The sequence below is a fragment of the Neolamprologus brichardi genome, chromosome 3 (assembly GCF_056152115.1).
Source record: "Neolamprologus brichardi isolate AB-2024 chromosome 3, ASM5615211v1, whole genome shotgun sequence".
Classification (NCBI taxonomy): Eukaryota; Metazoa; Chordata; class Actinopteri; order Cichliformes; family Cichlidae; genus Neolamprologus; species Neolamprologus brichardi.
This window is the reverse complement of record NC_142106.1, coordinates 22,192,042-22,218,106: the sequence shown is the minus strand read 5'-3', so window position 1 is coordinate 22,218,106 and position 26,065 is coordinate 22,192,042. Positions and strand designations below refer to the sequence as shown.

Genomic DNA, 26,065 nt, shown 5'->3' with positions numbered 1-26,065 from the left:
TTTTTCCCTTCAAGTTGAAGTTTAGATCACTGTGCATTTGATGTGTGACAAATAGTGTTTATATTTTTAAAAAAGCAATTATCCTGTCTTAATATAGTGAAGCACAATTTATTTTACAGTTTAATAAGGACGTTGTTCTTGTATCTTGTCTTATCTGGTGCTGCTTTTTACGTATATAGAAATGTATTTCTTACAAAAACATTGCCAAAGTTGTTGCCAGTTAGGCCAAAATAGATATAATACTAATTATTTAAACTGCATTAATAAAATATGTTATTTCCTCTTAAATTGTGTGATATCATTGGCATAATAATATGAACACTACCAAAAATGTGTTAAATGTATTCATTTACATTACTTTACAAGGTTTAATTTGCTTCTCCATCATTTAGCTGGGCCAAAGGACACACTGTAAAATCAAATTAGTTCCTCAAACCTAACCAAAAATTGTGCAAACTAGTTGCCTCAGAAAAAAACTAAGTAAAGCTTAGTTAAGATAACAAAGTTAGGGCATCTTATTATTTCTAAATAGAGATGGACCGATCTGATATTAAGAATCGGTATCTGTCCAATACTGACCTAAATTACTGGATTGGATATCTGAGAGAAATAAAAAATGTAATCCGATCCATTAAATATCAAACAAGCACCTCACAAAACTTGCCACATGGCGTAACTTGGCTAATAACCGGAGCAGTATGCATCATGTGATAGAGCAGCTGTGGCGTGCCAGACCTGTGGGCAGTCCGGTTGAGCATTTAGAACCTCGCTACCAAACCGGCATTTCATCTCCGAGAAAGTTATCCCAGAGAGAAGTAAAGCAAGTGTGTAATCAAAGGAGCTCGCAAAGAAAGCTCCTACAATGATCTGGATGACTGAGAACCTTCACAGACAAAGCAAGTGTGTAATCAAAGGAGCTCGCAAAGAAAGCTCCTACGATGACCTGGATGACTGAGAACCTTCACAGACAAAGCAAGTGTGTAAGTTCATCTCTGAATGTTTGTAAAGCATTCCCACGTTAAGCTTAACAACCGATATATGGAGCGACTGCCTCTTCTCTCTCCCTCCCTCTCCTGCTGCTACTTCAATCATGAAACTGATCAATGATCAGCTGATCGGCTTTTCTGTCACGAGTCCGTCTCTCTTGTTTGTTTTTGGCCCACTTTGCACTAGAAAGAGGAAACCAGCGGCTGAACAACAGCAGCACGTTTAAGCTTGATAAGCTGTTGTTAGAATTTATTTAATATTACTTTCTACACCAGGATCCTTTGGTAACTGTGCAGGGTCGGATCTAGCAAAGTGTAGCCAGGGGGGCCGATAGGGCATGAACAGGCAAAAGGGGGCACAAAGACATATTTTTCTTTCTTATTCTCATTTAAAATGTCTAGCTTTTAATAAATAATTATCTGACTCTTACACCCAAAGTTTTAATCTGATGCAAAATGTATAGAAGTTCATTACTGTATATAGTAACTATTAAGTCTAATATACCCTAGTAAGCTATACTACTCTTTCCTTTGGGAAGATACCATCTGTGCAGTCTGCAGTGCTGTTGAAGAAAGATGTTGAATCTATTTAATTATTCTTGAAAAATAATTTATTTCTGTGAATTTTTTTCACCCTGCATCAAATTAAAGTTGATTACGTCGATTAAGCATCATGGGGTGGAGGGTGGTTACCTATTTTTTATTTTTTTTTGCTGGGGGTTTTAGAGCCCTATTAGTTGCTTACTCTTTAAAATACCAGAATAGGAAGGATTGAGTAGGTTTAAGTTCATTAGACTGATCAGTGTTGCTGAACTATGAAATATTTTGGGTGCAGTGTATTTTTTGCATACAGGTATAACAGAATAGCTTTAGTGTTTTTTTTTTGTTTGTTTTTTTAACTTGAGTATGAACTTATACAAAAAGCAGCAATATATTAAAAAAAGTTTATTGATTACAAAACACACTATATCGGATTCATATCGGATGATATCGGTATCGGACATAAAAAAGTGGTATCGTGCCATCTCTAGTTCTAAATGGCATTAAAACAAGAACTCAAACTTTTGCCTGGTTTGGCTGGTTTTCTGCTTTCTGATTGGTCCGGGCCAGGTGTAAATTTGAGGGCACTCTAACATCACACAGTAATGATGCTGTTCAGGATTTGATAAAAATTTCTTAAACCAGTGCTATGCATGACTCACAGATTAGAAATACCTGTGCCTTTTCTAAACAGAGGAGGAAAACTGCATAAAACAGTAAAAACATTTCCACTTTCCACTTTTTTTGTTCTGTATCTGGCTGAAATTTTTATGTTATGCACACAAGCAAAGGCTGAAGCTTCTGAGTCTTAATGCCTAAGGCAGGTGTTGCCATAAATCAATTTGAATGTACAGCACGAGTTGTTGACACTGTCAGTTTATTCCTGGTTGTCAGATGTTCATTTTAATATCAAATTTAGATTTGATAGTTAATCAAATCAACTTCTCAATTTGAATGTGACACTTCAGTGATTGCCGAGGTGATTCTAAGGCTATTCTTTGTATTACATGTGCCATGTACAGTAACATATCTATGCTATTAAATTTGTCTTTTTTCTTTTTGTCTTTTCCTTTGACCTTTAGCACTTAAGCACCTCCAATTTTTACCTTGGAGGGTTTTGATGACACTAGTCAATCTTGATCATAGAGATTTCTCATTTTAATAAAGCAGATAAACCAACCCTCCTTAAACATTTGATCCCAATTTATTTATCCTGACTGATTCAAAAAGGTATATAGTCATATATAACTTTTTGGGAATTCTTAATTCAGTGTAAGGTCATTTTTTAAGCTGTATATCTATAATTAAGATATACAGCAAATATTATTCATACAGCACAAACTGCACAAACATTTCAAGAACACAGAAAACATTATTTACAAGGAAAAATCTTATACAGCATGAGAAATCAATGTTCTTCTATACAAAGCACAAGTAATCTGAATATAAATTAATTTAAATATAAACTGCTCAAAGTAAATGTATTCCACAAATTTCAAATATCTTATGTATAATAAAGACATAAAACAGTTTTGTAAGGGATGATGATAAAAAGCCATGGCTTGATCTACACTACTTCTTGTGTATTTTCTTTCAAGTTGTATTTATACAATAGAACAACCAATAAAATCAATTAGAAATTAATTAGGAACTGCAAAGTTACTGTAATAAACTGTGTTTACATAATGATATATGACATGCATTATCATGCAAAACCTTCAGAATTTACTCACTAGGTCTTCTGTTTCTGGTCTTCTGACCTGTGTGAGTCTGAATATAAACAAGTGTGCCATTCAAGGAGTTTATACATTAACTTGTGTGTGTGTGTGTGTGTGTGTGTGCATATGTTTGCATGTTATATAACCAGTGTACACAATAACAAACTGTTATTCGGTATTCAGAGAGATGCAAATTTTGTATCAGGTTCATAGACATTTTAGCCTATGTTTGATAATATAACAGTCTCAAGGGCAGGTTACTGTTATGACAGTCTGAAAAAATCCAAAATGTCTGTCAGCACATGTTTTGTGCAGTTCTTCTTTTGTTGTTGTTGGTTTGGTTGATTATATATATATATATATATTTATACATCCAAAGGTCCCACATCCTCTTCATGTAACCCTTTCTGGTCGGACTTCCATATACAGACAGACAAACTGGTGAAGGCCAACCAACCTGATATAGTACTGGTGGACAAGCAGAGGAAGTCGGCCGTAGTAATAGATGTAGCAATACTGAATGAAAGCAAGGAGAAGCATGCAAAGCTGGAAAAGCACCAAGGGCTGAGAGAAGAACTTGAGAAAATGTGGAGGGTGAAAGTAACAGTGGTCCCCTTAGTAATCAGAGTGCTCTGTGCAGTGACCCCCAAGCTAGATGAGTGGCTCCAGCAGATCCTAGGAGCAACATCCGAGATCTTTCTCCAGGAGAGCGCAGTCCTAGGATTATCAGTGATACGGCACAGGAGCCTTTAGCTCCCAGGCCTCTGTTAGAGTACCTGAACTTAAAGGATAAACCACTCGCAAGGGCAAGAAAGAAATGTTTAAATATACATAATCTTCTGTCAAACTGTAAAATGACTGCGGAATTTTCAGTGCTGTAACATTCCTAATCTACTTTCATTCTGGTCCTGCATTACTCTTGCAACACAGTAGTTTGCCTGCTCTATGCAAAAAGAGCAGAGGTAACACCAGGCTACTTGGCAGAGAGAACCAGATTCCTGACATCAGCACTGTACACCGGATGCCCATGCTCACCACTGGGGAGAAGTAAATTGAAATTACAAGCACATGTCCAGTCAGCCTTAACATCAAAGTTGCCGTTATGGCTACAATGGTGTGAAATGCCCTTATCTTTGACTTGTCAGCTCGCTCTCTCTCTTTGCTACCATCTCCAGGTCCTGGACGAATCAGAGTGCAAAGAACAGAGAAGCTACAGAAAGAGACAGCAGCTGCAGCGAAAACCAAGATGGAAAGGTCTATGAGAAGGTTTAAAGAAATAGACAGAAATTTTAAACCTACTTTTGTAGGTAAAAGCAGCCAAGTGAATACGAGTAAAATATTTCTGATTTTGACCCCATTCCTGTTTTTGAGGCCCATGTAGGTGATTGGATGAACAACAGCCAGGTACCGCTCAACACAGGTCAGCGTATGAATAAAAATCTGCCCAACTGTGAGGGAATAGACAAGATGCATTCCAGCAACTATGATGAAGAAATTATTGGAGAAGACTCCACCACAGACGACTGCGCCACCACAAATGCAGATCATCTCAACAGCAACCATGTGGTAGGTGAAGATGTCAGAGTGGCTTGTGGTTTCTGCTCTGGAGGCAGAGCGCTGCTTTTGCCATCTTTGTAGACCCAGGTAGATGACCACGATGCAGACAGGAAGGATGATGATGATGTTGCTAATACAGAAAGCAGTGAAGGTAATAGTACTAGGTCTATTTAAAAAACAAAGTAGTGAGGAATCAAAGACGGATGAGGTGTTAGACTGGGATGAGGAGTTGACAGACATAACTTTAAAGTAAAGAGGAGGAAGAAGAGAAGGAGACATAAAATATGAGAAAAAGAAGAATCAAAAGAGAGGGGACATACATCAAAAAATGAATGTTAGCTTGTCAATAATAATAATATACCGTATTTTTTGGACCATAAAGCGCACTGGACTGTCGATGAACGGGTCTGTTTTCACACATAAGGTGCACCGGATTATAAAGCGCATTAAGTGAAACAAAACAGTCAGATAAGCCAAATTTTACTCAACCCATTCTTCTTGGTTCCTCCACTTCCGTACCATTGATTCACTAATGTTGTTATGTTATTAGACCCAGATCACTCCGCGAGGCTCCTGACTTCGGTAGCTGTAATGCTCGGTCAATCAAGTAGTGTGGCTTTGTAGCTTACCAAAGTCATACTAAAACATTTTTTGACAGATTTTTGAGCGCCATGTACCACATAAAATCGATTCGAGGTCAGTAAGCACAACTAGAATTCATGTATAATGTGCACTGTCAATTTTTTAAGAAAATTAAAGGATTTTAAGTGCGCCTTGTACTGCTGAAAATACGGTAATCACAATTACACACACACACACACACACACACACACACACACAAACAGACACACAAACAGACACACACATACACACCAAAATAAATAAATGTTGAACACATTACCAATTTTGAAAATAAATATCTTTCTAAAGATATTTATTAAGATGAAATTCTCACTAGTAACAACCGATTCAATCCACATACGCAAAGAAATCAAACCATAGATTTCCATATCAGTCAGTCTGCCCCAGGGCAGCTGTGGCTACAACTGTAGCTTGCCTCCACCAGTGTGTGAATGTGAGAGTGAATGGGTGGATGACTGGACGTGTAAAAGCGCTTTGGGGTCCCTAGGCGGGACTAGTAAAAGCGCTATACAAATACAGGCCATTTACCATTTTTATTTACCATACATTTATATGTAAACATGTGAAATAATAAAGGTAAAATTGTTGAACACATGAAGAAAAGAAGGTGGAAAGTCATGACGGCAGCTGAAATCTGTCGGTAATCAGGAAGAAATCACGACACTTAAAGAAAATGAATATCATCTGGTTCTGTAAAACATACTGATGGCATTGGTTAAAGAAGAATTTCTAAACTACTGAAGGTTCATGTGAGCACTGCTGAACCATAATCCAGAAGTGGAAAGAACATTTTAGATGGAGGGGTGGAAAGAATTACCAGAATTGTCCAAGAGTCAAGGAGCAGTTGTGGAGAGCTACAGAAAGAACTGGAATCCGCTGGTGCCCCCACAGCCTATATGCATGGTCACCAGGCAAGACTCCATTAGTGAAGAAAAAGGAAAGGAAACGGCATTTATAGTCTGGTCAGATCAGACCATAACTGAACTCTTTGGATACCATAATACATTCCATGTTTGGAGGTCAAAAGCAAAGCCAAGTGAACTTTAAGAACAGCTAGCATGACCAAAGTGCTAAACATAAAAAAATGCTAAAAATAAAAATACAATAACAATAAACAATATAGAACAAAAAGCAATAAAAAGCAATAAAATGCAACCAAAATTAACGTTTCTATACTGGATTAAAAGCCAAACTGAAAAGTTGGGTCAATTGAAGATGCTTTCCTAATTTGAAATGGCAGTGCATTCCACAATTTCGGAGATGCAAATGCAAAAGCCTGATTCCCCCCACCCCCCACCCCGGAGCTTCTTATGAGTCTTCAGCACATCCAGTTATAACTGGTCAGCTGATCTAAGAGACCAAGAAGGGGTTTACAGGTGCATTAGGTCATATAGCTACTTGTGCCTTTAAAACAAATACATTTGAATAGGCAGCCAGTCAAATGGATAGATGAAATGGCAGTAATATGCTCCCTTCTCTGTGTAGCAGTTAAAACCTGTGTGGCAGCATTTTTCACCAACTTAAGACGAGGAAAGGGCGACTGGCTAATACCAATAGTAATCCAATAATCCAATAGTAATCCAGTAATCCAGCCAAGTCGGAGTATAAGCATCGATTACTGTTTTTAAATCATCTTTGGACAAAATAGGTTTAATTTTGGCAAGCTGCAAGCCTGGATGTAAAAAGCTGGATTTCACTTCTGAATTTATAGACTGTGTGGAAAAATGGAGGTTCATTTTTTTTCATGTGTGGATTGGATGGGTTGTTACCGACATCTAGTGAGAAACTTCTGAAGTGCTACCAAATACAAAAACAGTCACTCACCTTTCCAGTAGTGTTTCTTCTTTATCTTTTGACTGCTGCTCTCCAAACTGGACTGCAGGGCTTTGGTCCCTGTTCTTTATGTTATTTGTACTTGTGCATCAGGGTGTGTGTGTGTGTGAATGGACAGTTTCTTTGCATATTACAAAACCATTAAAGGTATCTTCTCTATGTAATAAAGATTTACATGTAAATCGCAGTAGGCAAATTCACTTTGTGATGGTAAGTGAAGATAAAAATTCCAACCTCTGTTGTATTTTGTTAGAAAAACTTGACAAACTTTATGCAAATAAAGGTAAAAACAACCGAGTTTAACATCTCTTTAAGTAATTATTTTTGTCAAACTTTTGCCATTAAACAGACCTACCTTTAATTAAATACAGTACACTATGTCTGATAGTAGCCTGATAACTTACACACATTTTTTCCTTCTACATAAATTGATAATGTCAACCTATCACATTGTGTAGAGTTCACTGTAGTAAAAGGTAAAGAAAGGTAAAGACCCCGTCCGACTGGGGTCTGGAATGTGGGGCCTCCCTGCTGCTGCGGAGTCGGGGCGGTCTGCTTCTCCCCACCCCAGGGAAAAGGGTAACACCACCTGGGTCTGGGTGCAGTTTCCCCCTCCAGGGGCAAGGGAACCTAGACCCGGGGCTTAGAGTACGCTTGGGGAGTGTGATTGTGTGTACAGTGTCTCTCTATGTCTGTCTCCACGTTGGGTGAGTGTTGAGTAATTGCATATGAGAACATGAGGGTGGGAATGGATGTTTGTATCTGTGTGTGCCTGTTTGTCTGTGTCCATATGTCAGGTCGGGTATCAGACGCCACCTCTCTGGGGACATCCCAGGTCCTCCAAGGTATGGAGGCCTATCTCCCCCCACCACTTCCCCTACCAGTGGCAGACGCCCTCAGACATCGGTGCGTTGGTGGTTCTTTGTGTCCGGGGATGGGCATCCAGGTACACACTGGCTCACTCCTTGGTGGCTGCTTATCGGGGCCTGGAGCCTGGGGCTCGCTCGGGCCACTTCGGGGATGGGGTGCCCTCGGCCTCTTGGCCTAGGGCTCAGTCACTCTGGCACAGCTGGCTGCCAGCGGAGCTCACGGGCACGTCACTGCAACCCCCCCTGGCTTATGCTCCACGGCTGCTGAGTGACCCCTCATCTGGGGCTCTCCTCAGCTCTTTCTGGGATAGTGGCGCGGCTGCCCCTCTGTTGGTTTTCCTTGCTCTCTTGTGTTCTGAGGGCCTCTGGATGTCTGGAGTTTTGATCTCCTCCATACCTTCTTCATGCCCTAGAGGACGGGGCTGTGGTCCCCACACCCTCTAGCAGATCATTACATGAAGGAACCTTTTAAAAGCAAGCGCGCTCATGCTCACAGGTGTACACACGGGTGCTCACACACACAAACTACACCCTTTTTGGCTTCTACCTCAAAGCACACTGTGTGCTGTCAATCTTACGTGCTGCACAATAACGTTTAATATTTAGTATTTACCGATATATTCCCATAGATCATCGTGATGTTGTTTATTCTATTGCTCTCGTTTTCTTCTGCTTGTTTTCGTTTTTCATTCTCAACAGGTGAAATTAAAAAAGTATCTACTGTTATCTACTGTTAGCTAGTTTATTGTGATGGTGTTGTTTTTATTATGTTGCTCTTTGTTGTTTGTTTTCTCTTCTGTTTTTTTATCTCCATACAGGTGATCCAGGTGTTTTGTCTGTTTTTCTTTTTTCCCCCCCTTTCTCACCATCTCTTCTCCCCTCTATTTTTCTTTCTCTCCCTCTCTTTCTTTTATTCTTTCTCCCTGTCCTATCCCCCACTCATGTCTGTCCTGTCTTTAAAAAACGAAAATAAAATAAATACATAATTATAATAAAGGTCAATCAAATGGACCAATATGTCAAGGCCATGATGATCCACTTGGTAAAGTAAATCCACTTGGCATCTTTCTTGGCCTTCAGACAACAATTCTGATGGCTAAAGATCCAAACGAGACAGGCAAAAAAATAAAAATAATAATAATAATGTTACACTGTCCAAAAATAGCAGTGCCCAACTGTGATATATCTAAAGAAGAGTTCGGATAACAGTAGCTCCAAGTATAAGAAACTGCCTTGCTTTGTGTATTTTATTATGTATGAGGAAAAGTGTTATTTAACAATTTCAAGGAATATGACAAATTACGGATGATGATGATGATGATGATGAAAAATAAGTGGATGGAATGTGGAGGAAAATAAGTTAACATAACTAGAAATCAAAAGAAACTAGCAATTAACAGTTTATAAAAATTACATTAAAATTAAAATCTGTACATGAAAAATAACTAAAATCTTTAGAAAGCTCAAACTACTGAATACATGAAAAAGTATGGAGGGAGTATGGAGGATCTTGAGTACCAAAATGAATGAAATCATACACATCATGCAGTCTATGCTCACTGGGAAAACACTAAAGAATTTTAGGCAGATCAGCTATTTTCTGGAGATCTGATTGGTTGGCAAGCTGTGAGTTCATACATGTTGATCTCTATTATGGATCGTAACCTGATTGGTGGTGGTTCGCTGCATTAGTTACAATGGTGATGTACCCCGGTTAGAAGGAACCACCTTTATAGTATTGAAAACAACAAGGTTAACTCTAAAGTTACATAGATAAGAAAAATCCACCTATGTAGTGCAGGCCTTAACTGGACAGTCAACTTTCAGCTCGAGCCACTTTGTTATTCCAGTGGAAAAAAAATGTTCTTACACTCACACACGCTATGCATAATTACAACCATGCACGCATTGCGCTTAGAGAAATGCAGTCACACTCAAAACAGTATTACCAATTACCAGTGTTTTCCTCCGCGGGTGTGTCACTGACGCAAACAGGTTGACGGTGTACCGGGACAGTCACCCAGCCAGCCCAGAAACCTGTTTTTTTCTTAATCACATTTGATGGTATCAGATACAGCAACCACAAGTGTGTCTTGGTTGGTGGTTAACAACTTTACAGTTTAGTTCATCAACTGTTACACCTTTACGCTTAACCTGAGTCTTGGCCTCTTTGTATGATAGGCATAAAATTGTGAATCCCCAGACACAAACTGTGTAATCTAATTCTCCTCCTCCGCCACCTCTTCATGGTCATCGGGATTCAATTCTTGCACTGGCCTTTGCTTTCTATAAGGTCTCAGGATAACAAACAAACAAACAAACAAAAAGAAATGTTGAAGCTAAGCTTAAATCTAAAGTCTACAAATCAAAGGGATCTCTCTACCACTTATCACTGTCTGTACATAACACAAAGCCTTGCTCAAGAATATGTATTTGTTTATTTGCTTACCCACACATTAAAAATCACTTTAGGATCACGGGAAGTACATTAACCCATGAAAAACATATGCAGTGAAATTGTGAAATACATTCAATTGCAAATTGTAAAACACACAGTCTCTATTTCTTCTTTGTGTACCACAAAATTAAACAACTTTTTAGTGCAAATACACTTTACAACTCATAAAAATAACATTGTATAATTACTTATTAATAAATACTCTTACCCTTAGTATATGCACACACACACACACACACACACACAAGCATACAAATTTAACTCATTACGATGTCCATTAACATGATCATTTGCCAGAATTCAAATGACATGCATGTCAACGATGTCTGGTGTGCATTCAAATCAAACAAAGCAATTTAGTTCAGAGCCGCATTCCCCATAATGTCATTCAAATTTGAGCCTTGTTTTCTTTTTGCTAGGGGTTGTTGGGTTTTTATGCAAATATGAGAAGGATACCTGGCTTAGTAGGGAAAGTACAAAAAGGTCAAAACCCCAGCAACATTGTTATGTTAACAATGTTAACATAACAATTGTTAACATTGTTAACATTGTGGCCTTCACACACTGATCACAAGGGCAGTATTCTAAGGAGGGAAGCCAATAACTCCCCCAACCCAGTAACCATCTCCAACTTATCTGAGGGAACACCGAGGCATTCCCAAGCAAGAAGAGATATATTAAATCTCCAGTGTTTCCTGGGTCTGCCCCAGGGCCAAACCACCTCCGCTGACTCCTTTCGAGGCTCTGCTCTAAGCCGCTTTCGGATGAACTCCACACCCGTCCTCTAAGGGAAAGAGTATTTTAAATCATATTTCATATTTTAGATTGTACTTTTAGTACCTAAATATATTTTTGTATTTATTTTGTGTCCCTCAGATCAATAATTCAGTTATTTTATACTATTTGTGTGACACAATTTGAGTATCAAAAGCGTAGAATGTGTGATTTACTGAATATAAATTGTTAAACAAATGTGAAACATAGTTTAAAGGTTTAAATGTGCCTTTAGTAATTCGTTTTCCTTCAGTTTTTTTGAAACCATTGCTTGCTTGGTTGTACAGTTTGGGTTTGCGAACATGTTAGACTTAGAGATTGCTCTGAACTAATCCAAAACGCCCTTTAAAACATCATTGCATGCATGTGTAACAGGTGTAACGAGGGCTGAATATTTGATTTGATTTTTTTTTTTGTATGGTTAATTTAAAAAAAAAATAATTTAAAATAACTTTACGGTATGAAAAGGTCAGACTTGCACTCTACTTTTTCATGGACACAAACATTATTATATCTCATAAAATAAACTTTCTCAAACACTGGTAAGGAAGGAATTACTGTTGTTGCTGAAGTTTATGTGTCATTCATGACACATAGTATATGATAATTACAAAGAAAATAGAAAAAGCTAATCTAGTAAAGGATTTTCTATGCAGTGAAGTAAGAGTCAAACCAAGTTCTACCAAGGGATTTTAATTGTTCTATATAATTAATGAGAAACGAAAGACATTTTGATAACAGTTTGATTAATATGATTATGAAATCAGTTTAGCAGTAAATACAACAATTATATCAATCATTTTATATACAGTACACTGTCAAAATAAATCAGAAGTGGAGTGAAGATGTTGTTCTCTCAGCTAACCAATTTTCCTGTTCTGAGTGCAAACCCCAATGTTAACACCAGAGTGCAGAGCAGATTCAACCAGACAAAACATGCTGTCACCAAACATTTACTTCCTACACCCTGAATAACCCGATGCCTAACTCCAAACAGATCTCAACACCTAAGCAACCATCTACCTCTCCTAGATCAAAACATAGAGAACTGAAAAGGCTACAGAAAGAAGTGACTGTTACAGATAACCTCAACAAACAGAAATATACTTTCATGAGGATGTTTTCAGTCATCACCAAACCCATCTTTGCAACAGAAAGCCATATATATATATAATCACACCAGATGGAAGAATAAAGAAACCTCTGCTAGTGATATATTTAAATCTACCCTCTGATACCAAACCAGCAGATGATAGTATTCAGATGAAAACTTTTACCACGTCTTTTCCCAGATTTGATGAAAACCAAACAAGGTCAGCGATTGAGAATGCATTATATACATAAGCATTTAAAAGCTGTTTAACTTTTTTGTGAAATGTTGGCACAAACGTTGTTCTCTATACACTATGGAAATAAGTACAATTTATGTAATGAGTTGCACTGCACCCTGAAAACTTTTTGGCATGACCAAACTGCTTGATTCTGTCTCTGTACTCTCATGAACTCAAAACCTTAGCAGAGGGCAGACAGACAAACCTCAACAGCAATTTGAGAAGGTGAATTCAGCATCTAACATTAGATTTGTTTCTTAAGAACCGGAGTCATACTGAGGCACTGTGGAGCCAAAGCTTTTAATTAAATAGAGGTTAAAAAATATCTTCGTCTTGTATCTGTGGTCCTTTTGGTTTTGTAAGTCTCGCTTTTTTATATTAGGTTTTGTTACACACCACAAAGTAATTTCCCATTTTGTGTAAAAATAGAAGAGGTAACACTAGACTGGAGGGCAGACTAAATCAGAAAACTACTGTTATTATAACACAATTACTACTATCTTTTGACTCATTCATAACACCCAAAACCAGATTCCCAGCAAGCCTCAACGCAAGCACTACAAGTATGATGACAATAGTATAGAATGCTCTCTGTTTTGATTGGTCCACCCTCTCCTTTTTTGCACCCTGTTCTCCTGGGCCTGGATGAATCAAAACATGGAGAACAGATAAGCTAAAGAATGAGATTAGGATTAAAGACAATATCAAGAGGCACCAATCCAGAAACGAGTTCCCCAATATTACCAGACTCATTGCTGCAGAGGAAAACAGCCAAGCACAGATGGTGCTGATGTTTCTAATTCTTATGCCTCTTTTATTTCTCAGGCTCAGGTAGGTGATGGGGTGAACGACTGCTAGGTAGCGCTCCAAACAGGTCAGGAGGTGGAAGAACACCTCTCCGTACCAGGTGAAAGACATTAAAGCGCCCCCAACCTCCACTATGATGAGAAAGTCCCTGTAAATACCAATACAATAGATGAAACACCCAAAGAGACCAAAAAGCTCCATGATGATTATGTGGTAGGTGAAGCAGTCATAGTGACTCATCGTTGTTGCTGAGGATGAAGTATGGTTTTGCCGCCATTTTTGGAAACCATAGAAGAGGATGAGGATACAGGCAGGGAGGAGGAGGAAGACTTTAGTGATGCTGAATGTGATAAAAACGAAGGAGCTTGGCTTTAAAATGAGACGATATTTATAAAGGGGATCAGAATTGACGGACGAAAGATTCGGATGGGAGGAAAAGTTTAATGACATCTGGAATAAAACACAAACAGAGAAAAATGGCAGGGATTTGTTAAAAAATTTTTTAAAAAAGGAACTCTTGTATAGTAATGCTGAAATGGTGATTACTTCACCAAAGGTACTTCACAATGTTTTCAGTAAACTGGCAACTGAACAGTGTTGTGCTTAGTTTAAGTGATGGCATTTAAACCGGTCAGCAAACATACATCAAACAATACAAACAAAATATTGGCTCACCTCATCGGCAGTCGAATCTCACTTCCACGGCGTGTAATTCAGACACTGTCATAAACTCCTACGTGGCCAAAATATAAAGCACTTTAAAACATCAGTGAACGTGTTTGAATAATGTATGGAAGGATGGGTCAGGAGGGGTTTTGCATGTCACAAAAGAAATTGTAGCTCTGTAAATCTTCTGTCATGGTTCATTTCTATAGGAAAATTTTTTCCATTGCTCTATATTTTTTTCCAGGAATATATCAGGGCACACACCCTTGCTAAAAATATATTAGTTGATAAAAAAAAAATTACTACCACTCCTACCAAATCCATGTTATACATCTAAAACTAAACTATATAATGTTTTCCTATTATTATTATTCAATTCAATTTTATTTATATAGCGCCAAATCACAGCAAAAGTTGCCTCAAGGCGCTTCATAGATACAGAGAAAAACCCAACAATCATATGACCCCCTATGAGCAAGCACTTTGGCGACAGTGGAAAGGAAAAACTCCCTTTTAACAGGAAGAAACCTCCGGCAGAACAAGGCTCAGGGAGGGGCGGCCATCTGCTGCGACCGGTTGGGGTGAGAGAAGGAAGACAGGATAAAAGACATGCTGTGGAAGAGAGACAGAGGTTAATAACAGATATGATTCAATGCAGAGAGGTCTATTAATACATAGTGAGTGAGAAAGGTGACTGGAAAGGAAAAACTCAATGCATCATGGAATCCCCCGGCAGCCTACATCTATTGCAGCATAACTAAGGGAGGATTCAGGGTCACCTGGTCCAGCCCTAACTATATGCTTTAGCAAAAAGGAACGTTTTAAGCCTAATCTTAAAAGTAGACAGTGTTGGGGAGTAACGGAATACATGTACCGCCGTTACGTATTTAAAATACAAAATATGAGTAACTGTATTCCGTTACAGGTACCGTTTAAAAAGGTGGTATTTAGAATACAGTTACTTTGTTGAAATAAATGGATTACACGGCGGTACTTCCCTGTTTCATATTGTCACGGGTCAGGACTGTTTGGTTTTGTTTGACAGCTACGTTCTGTTGTTCCAGGTGGCAGCGTTACGGTTGCCATGGTTACAGGGTGACACTCTCTCTCTCTGCGTGTTTTCTGGGTGAGAGAGCGCCTGTTGTTGTTGTGCTAAGCTAATAGGCAGAATGCTACAGGTATAGCTCTAAAGAATGTAGCATCATAGGCAGTGTTGTCCGTGCTGCAGGGAGAATGGACTGCCATACACGTTATGTGTCTGTGAGCGAGGCAGGGAGAAAAAGGAAAAGTACGAGCTGTCATCGAGCAAAAACGGGAGCTGGAAGCATGTAAATATAATAATAACCACTGCAGCCAAGAAGAGTGCCTGACGAGCCCAGTTGTAAGTAAGCTATTAAGACTCGACTGTACACCGTGTTCGTGTTTTCCTCCGAAACAATAAGTTCAGTTGGAGCAGCCTTTCAACGCCTCTCTCTGTCTGTCGCTAGCAAAGTGACCCAGACAACAAAGTAAAGCTAGTTTTTGGCTACGAGCCCGACACGAACCCACCGTATTAGCCAGAGGTCCCTTTACTACGGTTCGGAGCCGCGGACCTTCAGTAACAGTAATAAATCACAGCAATAGTACATTCGCGTAGTTGTAAACAGCATGATAATATATTAAGTAATCCAAAGTATTCAGAATACGTTACTCTCATTGAGTAACGTAACGGAATACGTTACAGAATACATTTTGGGGCATGTATTCTGTATTCTGTAATGGAATACATTTTAAAAGTAACCTTCCCAACACTGAAAGTAGAGATAGTGCCTGTCTCCTGAATCCAAACTGGAAGCTGGTTCCACAGAAGAGGGGCCTGAAAACTGAAGGCTCTCCCTCCCATTCTACTTTTAAATACTCTAGGAACAACAAGTAGGCCTGCAGAGCGGGAGCGAAGTGCTCTAATAGGGTGATATGGTACTACAAGGTCATTAAGATAAGATGGGTCTGATTAAGACCTTGTATGTGAGGAGCAGGATTTTGAATTCAAATCTGGATTTAACAGGAAGCCAATGAAGGGAAGCCAAAACAGGAGAAATATGCTCTCTCTTTCTAGTCCCTGTCAGCACTCTTGCTGCAGCATTTTGGATTAACTGAAGGCTTTTCAGGGAGTTTTTGGGACATCCTGATAATAATGAATTGCAGAAGTCCATCCTGGAAGTAATAAATGCATGAACTAGTTTTTCAGCGTCACTCTGAGACAGGATATTTCTAATTTTAGAGATGTTGCGCAAATGGAAGAAAGCAGTCTTACATATTTGTTTAATATGTGCGTTGAAGGACATATCCTGGTCAAAAATGACTCCAAGGTTCCTCACAGCATTACTGGAGGCCAAGGTAATGCCATCCAGAGTAAGAATCTGGTTAGATACCATATTTCTAAGATTTTCAGGGCCGAGTACAATAACCTCAGTTTGATCTGAATTAAGAAGCACAAAGTTAGCGGCCATCCAGGTCTTTATGTCTTTAAGACATTCCTGCAGTTTAACTAATTGGTGTGTGTTACCTGACTTCATGGACAAATAGAGCTGGGTGTCATCTGCATAGCAGTGAAAATTTATACTATGTATTCTAATGATACTGCCTAAAGGAAGCATGTATAATGTAAACAGAATTGGTCCTAGCACTGAACCCTGTGGAACACCATAATTAACCTCAGTGTGTGAAGAGGACTCTCCATTTACATGTACAAATTGGAGTCTATTAGATAGATATGATACAAACCACTGCAGTGCAGTACCTGTAATACCTACAGCATGTTCTAATCGCTCTAATAGGATATTATTGTCAACAGTATCGAATGCTGCACTAAGGTCTAGCAGGACAAGTACAGAGATGAGTCCACTGTCAGAGGCCATAAGAAGATCATTTGTAACCTTCACTAAAGCCGTTTCTGTGCTGTGATGAGCTCTGAAACCTGACTGAAACTCTTCAAATAAGCCATTCCTCTGCAGATGATCTGTTAGCTGTTTGACAACTACTCTTTCAAGGATTTTTGATATGAAAGGAAGGTTGGAGATTGGCCTAAAATTAGCTAAGACTGCTGGGTCTAGAGATGGCTTTTTGAGTAAAGGTTTAACTACAGCCAGCTTGAAGGCTTGTGGTACATAGCCGATTATTAGAGATAGGTTGATCATATATAAGATCGAAGAATTAATTAATGGCAGGACTTCTTTGAGCCGTTTTGTAGGAATGGGGTCTAAAAGACACGTTGATGGTTTGGAGGAAGTAATTATTGAAGTTAACTCAGAAAGATCGATTGGAGAAAAAGAGTCTAACTTAACATCAATGGTACACAGCAAATTCAAAAGTGTTAAATGTTTTGGTGTTAGTAGTCTTAGAGTTAATTTTACTCTAAGTAGAGTCACCTTCTTTTAATGTAACTCTGAGGTGTAAAATGATAGTAGTTAAAATCGAGTGTTAAAAATGAGTGTTTCTATTTCAAATCTGGAGGTGTTACAATGGAAACATTAACTCTTGACCTCTTAACTCTGAACTCCTACAGGGGCTATGACACCAATAGAGTAAATTCACAGACTCCGCCCCCAGCACGGCTCCAATCGAAGCTGAAGTGAAGCCGTTTCAAAACATTTTGCTCTACATATTTGAGTTGTTTGCCATGCTTGGTAAGTCATGTTTTCAAAGATTGTTTCAATTATTGTTATTAGCTTTTACTTCTGTGGCTCTTTGGAGTTGAGACAAAGCTGTGTGAAAGGCATTAGCCATGTTGCTCGCTGATAGCATAATATTCTGTTTTAGCTAGCTGAAAGGTATTGTTTGCGGGCAAATACCACAGCCTTGAAAAAAAAGCTTGCATGTGAATTTTCAGTCAAATTTCTTGGTCAAATACACTTAAAACAATGTCTAGAATGTGAAATGTTGGTATAATGGTGCTACTTGAAGCCTGAAAACGATCTCCCATAAAAAACGAGCAAACAGCAGTAGCAGATGTCCCAAGTCCCGACTGAGTTCTACGTTAGCATTTAGATTCCTCCAGAGTTTTGTGCACACGGTTTTAGGTAAAAATGAAAAAGGTTGAGGTTTTACATTTAGTTCAGTATTACCTGTTGTCTGTGTCCTTGTCTTTTGGGAAAATACTTTACACAAGTAATGGCTCAAAAAGGATTCCTTTTTTTTTTTTTTTTTTTTTTTACTGTGCTGCAATTGATTTGTGCCATTAATTAGTGTCAACTAATTTTTATTCAATCTCCACATAGGATATGCTTGTGAAGATGGAATATGGGGGAGAGCAGAAGTGCGTTGAAGTTCCACAAAGTGATGAATGAAGGACATGCATATTGTATTTTGTATTTATTAAAATAAGTGATGAGAATGCTGTTATTTGCATTTACCAGCTCACCTATGTCAGACCTTTTGATAAACGAAATTCTAATGAAAGTGAGAACATGTACACTGTTACATCTTTCAGAAAATGTTTTGAAATTGTGGTGCACTGTTCAGAATAAATGTTTTTCAAAAACCATTGCGTCTTTTTAGTAAATGTTTATTTCCAAAAGAAATTTCTAGAAGTTCAGAACAGTAAAATTCCCGCTTTTTAGAATTAATTAGAAGATAACTCCTACGTAGCTAAACTAAAATACTCTTTGAGAGTTAATATATAAACTCTTAACACCAAGTGCCAAATTATCAACTCCAGAGAGATTTGGTGTTTAACACTAAATCAGAGTTAACGTACCAACTCTCCAAAAAGAGTCAAATTAACACTCTCTGGTGTGGACCCATATAGACACTTTAAAAGTGTTGAAATCAAATCTGACAGTGTTAATTTGGACATGCTGGATTTGCTGTGTACTAAGAGTAGCTGTAGATAATATTACATCTGTGGGATGATTATTGGTAATTTTTTCTCTAATGATAAAAATTTTATTTGTGAAGAAGTTCATGAAATCATTACTAGTTAATGTTAAAGGGATGATTGGCTCGATAGAGCTCTGACTTTTTGTCAGCCTGGCTACAGTGCTGAAGAGTTTTCTGTTTTTATTATTATTACTATTGTTATTGTTTGGCATTGCATCAATCAAATAAATGCATCATGAGATATATCTGCAGAAGGGTCTTGATGGTTTAAAATATAGAATAATAATGAAAAGAAAATAATGATAAAAAAAAAAAAAAAAAAGCCTCAAACATGCACTAGACACACACCTACCTTGTACCATGTCTACTTTACTGCTGCTATATATAGGGATAAACCGATGCCTCATTGAAATATACAGTGCGTTAAAACATTAGTGTGTATCTGGATAACATGAAAGTTTCGCCTGTAAAACAAATTTAAACTGTTCAACAGTGTAATTTTTTTCCAACCGAAAACATCTCATTTTTTCAGAAAGCACCACAAAATAATGCATCAGTCATCACAACCTTTTTAAAAAATGTTTCCAATCTATGATACAAATTAGAGTTCTGCATGGCATGGCAAACAAAACGTGACAGATCATGAACTTAAATCAGTAATCCATCAAATATTTTACTAGGGCATCACAGTATACAAACAAGAATTATGTAAACTGTGACTGGTTTGTATTATAATAAAATAAGGCAATTTAGCCGAGAGTTGCTATGCTCGTGGATGGGCCTTGACATTGATTTCTTATTGATTTCTTTGAAAACCCTGTGGGTTTTTTCCTGTGTTGTGTTTCTGGCAGGAGTTTTTGGACTTTTACTAAGATAGCTGTTAGAAGTACATTAAGATGTTTATTAATGAATCATATTTTCTTGATCTTGATTGTATTTTTTCTTTTTCTGCATGGTTAAGACAATTTGGAAGCATAATTGGACTCTAGTGAGTGAGTCAGTGAAGGGCAGGAGGTTTCTGAACGAACTGCTCCCCATCATGGGCAACCCAGAATTCCTTCTTTTTCAGAGTGATTCAACCTCGCTGCCCTAACACTCCACTTCAGGTAACTAGTCCTACTGCTCTCTATAAAACTGTATAAAAACAGTCACAGCTATAGCATGTATTATACCTGCTTGTAGCTTTTTTTTTTCCATTATTTATAGTCTACATATTATTTAGTAATGCAATTTTCACTACTTATCTGCAATTTACTTTGGATCACTATTGTATAGGTATGTGATCAAAACATTGTCTATCACTTCAGCCTACATTTGCAATTGTAAATTGTGCCGGGCAGCGAGGGGAGGACAGCGACTTTACCAACTCCACTGAACACAGGAAGTGATATGAACATTGTGCAAAGGTGCAGACACAAAAGTCATTCCGATACCCTGGACCACAACACTTGACCGACAGGATGACTCAACAGACAAAGGCAAAATACCCTCTCAAATGATGGACTGCGAACCACCCGTGTCTCTCAGCATTGTTACAGACCGGTCATCAACAGTATCACCTGTTAAAGAAACAACCCTGTGTGATAAAAGGTTTAAAACAAGGGTCTATTTCACTCTGAGATGTTTTTAATCAAACCTACGCCCTTGGGTTGTGGTGGTGTAGTCTTATTTTTTTAGTGCAAGGCAATTAGTAATGACATGACGTTTTTTGTGGCAATAGAAGCATTCACGTACCTCACGAGAGAGAAATGGTTGCTTAGCTCTGGCTTCAGGCTGACCACGATCAGGCTTCGGTGAGCGTGTGATCAACACTTTCTGAACGAGGGGGTGATGCAAACACATTTTTGTGAGTCAAAGTGAACTCATCAGCCAAAACTGCTGCTTTTGACAGTGAGGCAACCTTTTGTTCATTTAAAAACATTACAAGCTTCTCTGGTAATAGATTCTTAAAATCTTCCAACAGGACTAACTGACGAAGCGCTTCAAACTCTTTCTTCACTTCACTTGCTGTGCACCACTTGTCAAAAAGAACTGCCTTCTCACGTGCAAACTCTACATATGTGTGACCATTAGACTTCTTGTGATTCCTGAACTTTTGTCGGTAGGCCTCAGGTACAAGCTCATAAGCACGAAGGATGGACTCTTTCAGTACATCGTATTTCATGCGGTTTTCGATAGAGAGAGATGACACAACCTCCTGTGCTTTGCCCACTAGCTTGCATTGCAGTAGCACAGCCCACATTTCTTTTGGCCATTCCAATGCTGTTGCAATCCTTTCAAAAGCATTAAAGTAGGATTTAACTTCGGTCTCTCTAAATGTTGGCACCAAAGCAATATTTTTGCGCACATCAAACCTACAGGTGCTGCCAGATGAATGCAAAGGATCTGAAGTAACCGGTGAGCTGGGAGAAGACAGGCCTTGTGTAAGTCTCATAGCTTCCACTTCTAGCTGTTTTAACTTTACCTCCTTCTCAGCTTCAATTTCTAGCTGACGTATCCGAAGTTTGAGGTCAAGCTCGGCCTTACGTGCTTGCTCCCTTTCCTGCACCTCCAGCCAAAGGCGAGCTAGACACACCTTAAGTCTAGCATGTCCGTTTGACCCACTGAAGTCTGGGGACAGAGGATCGAAACGAGGTAGAGTAGGAGGCACCTTAGGCTCCACCTGGACTTTGGGGGGGGAGTAGCTATAGCACCAACATCCTCCTTCAGAGGTTTGACACCTTGCTCAAGAGAAAGAACGTTACCATCACATACATCAGAACCAGTCAAGATTTTCAACTCAACTAAACGTTGTAAGATAATACCCTTAATTTCCTTTTTCGCACTATATTTCTTTACTGGAATATCAAAGTGTGCCGCAATACTCAATAAGTCATCTTTACGACATAACTCAAACTTCTCAGGTCTCGGAGCACAAATGAAATCGTCGAAATCCATACTTAAATACAAGGCAGCAACATTGTACCAAGCACCAGCGTTGTCTATAGCTCTGGAAAATAGATCCCGGACGAGCCGCCACTTGGGTTACGTCTCCTTGAGGGCAGGAGGGGAGAACACAACAATTCCAGAAACTCGGTACAGGTTTTATGAAAAAAAGTTTAATGGCAGCGCTCTCACAAAATAAATAACCTAGATTCAAACAACAAATGTGGGGGAGAAAGGGACAGTTAGGTTGTGCCAAAGAAAACACCAAAAAGACAAAACCAAAACTTAGCTGAGCTATTATCCTAAAAAAGCAACAAACAAGAGGGAAAGACCCTAAACCTCAACTCAAAACAAGCTCAAAATTACATGGGTGGCACCAACCTATTTACCTAGTGTTTCTAACAAAAAACTCTACGTGAGTAAGTGTATGGGGTCCCCAAACTTACCTAGTTCACTTTACTCCCACCACAATCATCAAACAAAAGCAGGACAGCAGAGAAACTTTACACATGTACCAAACAATTCAAAGGAGGGCAGAGAGCCACGCCCAGCCACAGGTGAGTCTCCTTATCAAGGTGTGCACTCCTGGATTGTCCAATCAGGGTCTCCCTCCTGTAATTAGTTGGACGGCCCCAGATTGACATCAGCCTGCAGTCTGCGACCTAAGGGAACGGCAAACAAAAGGAGGGGGAAAGAAAACATGCAGCCTGCAGACACGTAACATAAATTGATTGCAGTGGCCTGGAAATTTCAAAATGCATTTGTTTCACTGATGCTGCCTCTGTATTTGAAATAATGGAATAATTAAACAATATATGCAAAAAAAGAGAGTAAATGACAAAATTGTATTTAAATGCATCGAAAATAGAGGTAAAATATACAAATTGTGACATATGAAGAAATTGTTATGTTTTATTTATATAATAACTTTTGTTTGTGGCAGTTTTGGTGGCCAAACAATGCACAGATAGAAAAAAGAGTCAATAAAGAGTCACCTGGTATCTCTCTCTCTCTCTCTCTCTCTCTCTCTCTCTCTCTCTCTCTCTCTCTGACACCAAAAATCCCATTATCTGTTATTTCAGAAATAAGATAGTATAGGAAGTATATGAACATTACATGATTTGTAACCAGACGGATACAGAGGAAAACTAATAAAGCATTTCCATTAATTTAGAGACATCTATTTAACTTGAAATTGAATTAATTTTAATCAAACAACTGACTAAGAAATCTTGACAAGAAATTGGTAACATTTAAACATTAAAGTTCCAGCATTTAAAGAGACAGACATGTCTATAAACAATAAGTAAGATCAAAACAGAAGAAGCTTTGACCTTAAGTGGGCTTCTTTAACTCATAAAAAATCAAATAAAATTTAAATAAATATGCACTTACGATCACCACAGTGATTTACCAGCATTCAGTGTTCAGTCATTATACGGCTCCAACCCAGTATCACATCAGAAATGTGTTATAGACACGATGGCCTACTGTGATATGGCCATACCTCATCTGCTGTTACTGCAGCTTACTGCAATGTCTGTATGTGTGTTTATTTCATGTTTTGGCAAAGCGTAAAATGGACATGGTGAGCTTGTGTGTCAATTACACGCTTTGTTTTGATAAAGCGGGTTGCTTGATCTTTATCTTCTTATATCTGTAGTTACTTTATTTATCTTTCAACCTCACTGGATATTTTTTTATTACAAACTACAACTAATTTTCCTGCCTTATGTAGAAAGAGCAGAGGTAACACCAGGCTGCAGGGCAGATTAAACCAGAAAACACATCCCTTTATTACACAATGATTACTTTCATTTGCCTCAAGGAGAACAGTCCAGACCAGACCACTTGCTAACCTCAACACCAATGCTCCCAGTATGGCCACAATGGTGTAAATTGCCTTGTGCTTTGACTGGTCAACCCTCTTCCTGCCCACACCCTGTTCCCCCGGGCCTGGATGGATTAAAACAAAAAGAACAGAAAGGCTAAAGAAAGAGACAGCTGTCAAAGATGATACCAAGAGGCAAAAATCCACTGCTAGCATTACATCTTTCATCATCCCCAAACCCATTCCGAAAAAGGACAACAGCCAGACACAGCCAATGCTGACATTCCTGATCCTGGTCCCTCTCTCACTTCTCAGTTTCCGGTAGGTAATGGGATGAATGACAGCCAGATAGCGCTCCATACAGGTCAGGTTGTGAAATAAGATTTCACCATACGCAGTGAAAGAATAATGAAGCCTTCCAACAAACAATATTGTTAAGTTGTGCTTGAATATACCCCAGCAACAGAAGATACCCCCAGAGAGACAACTCAGCTCCATGATGACCATGTGGTAGGTAACGCTGTCTGTGTGACTCATCATTGCTCCGGAGGAAGTGGAATGATTTTTTTGGCGTTCTTGGAAACCATGGTAGAGGATTTTGCTGGAGAGAGGGATGAGGAGGAAGATGTTTGTGATGTAGAACGTGGTGAAGATGAAGGAGCTCGGTCTGGACATGAGGCAGTACAAGTCTAAAGGAAATTGTGAGATGACCGAGGAAGCATTGGGATGAAGAAGAGTGTCAGAAGATGTGTGAATGGTCATATCTGAAAGAGGAACATGATATTTTGAAAAACAGTGATGAAAAAATACAGGAAATTTTGTGTCTTCTTAAAAATTGATTGATTGAATATTTGATTGATTAGTTGATATTTGGCAGGACATTTGGAAACATCCTCTTTTGAAATGTTGACATTGGTATTATACCATATGAAAACGTTTGCACTAATACTAATTAATCAATAAAAACATCAATAAGAAAGTTATTTTAGATCATCAAACAATAAAATATTTAAAACACCTGAAAGCTTTAAATGAAACCCACCTTGTCAATGGTGTTTATATTAGATCTTCTGTCTGTTGTGCTAAGAATCAGAGACTGCTGAGAATGATCTAAATCTAGATCATGAGGAAAATATTGTATTTGTGTAAGAGGTGGAAGGAGGGCTGTGGGGTTTTTGCATGATGCAAAACAAATCGTTGTTCACGGTCAATTTCTGTAACTCAGTGTCCAAACTGAGGACGAGACCATAGAAGTCAAATAATGTTTATGTCAATAATGCTAATGATCTGATAAGCAGAACTTCACTTTGAAAACTGCGTCAGACTGAAATGCCAAATATATAACAAAATGCACAAATTGCATACAAATATAAAATATTTGACTAATATAAAACATTAGCATATTTTATAGTTGTCTAATTCTAATTCAGTGAAGCAGTTAGATTACAAAAATAAGTCATAACTATCTTATACGTACAGATTTGGTAAATTTGGTTGTCTACAAATAAGTCAGATTTTAGATATTATTCACTCTGTCACTCTGTCTCTTGGTTTTTGATAGATTACAATGAATGTGGTTCGGACATTTATATCAACCTTATCGTAAATTAATAAATTTGATGAACTAGTAAAAAAAATTTTATCTTGTGGTGTAAGCAGATCAAACTTTAATCTTTAATAACTTTAATCTTTGACCCAATATTTGCAAAACAAATCATCAACAAATTAGGGGCGACAGATAATGCAAGTGTCATCCTGTCTCCTCAGCAAGAGAATTTCTATATTCAAATGTCCCCCAGCATTCACAAATATGAAATCAAAACAGATGATTATGCATAAAACATAATGAAGTAAAAATAAACATATTAATAAAAATCACACAGTGTAAATAAATAGAGTTATACCACTTGTTTATTTTAAAAAAATCAACCACACCCCAATTAGAATTTTTTAATGCATTTTGTTTTCAAGAATGTTACAGAGTCCGTTTTTTATTTTATTTTAACTGTCTACTTTGAATAAGTCTGCCAGTGTGTACATCAGAATGTGATTCTCTTTGTGGCTAAAGTTCAGACTGGGTTTGGAAAAAAAAAATTCCCATATTTACATGCTTGTCTGTGCACCACAAAAGCATCCCTTTGATGAATTATGTAATAATTCCATTTGTAACTTCCTGTAAATGATCTCCAACTCTACAAACATGCAGTCAGTGACAGCAGCCCTGGATCTGCTTTGCATCTTTAGTGAGCTTGATGTAAAAACACATGAAGT

The 26,065-nt window shown here is 38.3% G+C and overlaps 2 protein-coding genes and 1 pseudogene across 2 annotated transcripts; all 3 read right to left on the bottom strand.

Moving 5' to 3' along the window:
* Positions 1-4,141: 4,141 nt before the first annotated feature.
* On the bottom strand, positions 4,142-5,041 carry LOC148103920 (uncharacterized). Its single transcript, XM_087838237.1, has one exon. The coding sequence runs from the start codon at positions 5,039-5,041 to the stop codon at positions 4,142-4,144; it is 900 nt and encodes a 299-aa protein (XP_087694363.1).
* Positions 5,042-13,086: 8,045 nt separating this feature from the next.
* Positions 13,087-15,426, bottom strand: LOC148103919 (uncharacterized; annotated as a pseudogene).
* An 8,209-nt stretch (positions 15,427-23,635) lies between these two features.
* LOC148103918 (uncharacterized) lies at positions 23,636-24,556 on the bottom strand. Its single transcript, XM_087839217.1, has one exon. It carries the CDS (start codon positions 24,554-24,556, stop codon positions 23,636-23,638), a length of 921 nt encoding a protein of 306 aa, XP_087695343.1.
* Positions 24,557-26,065: the final 1,509 nt, after the last annotated feature.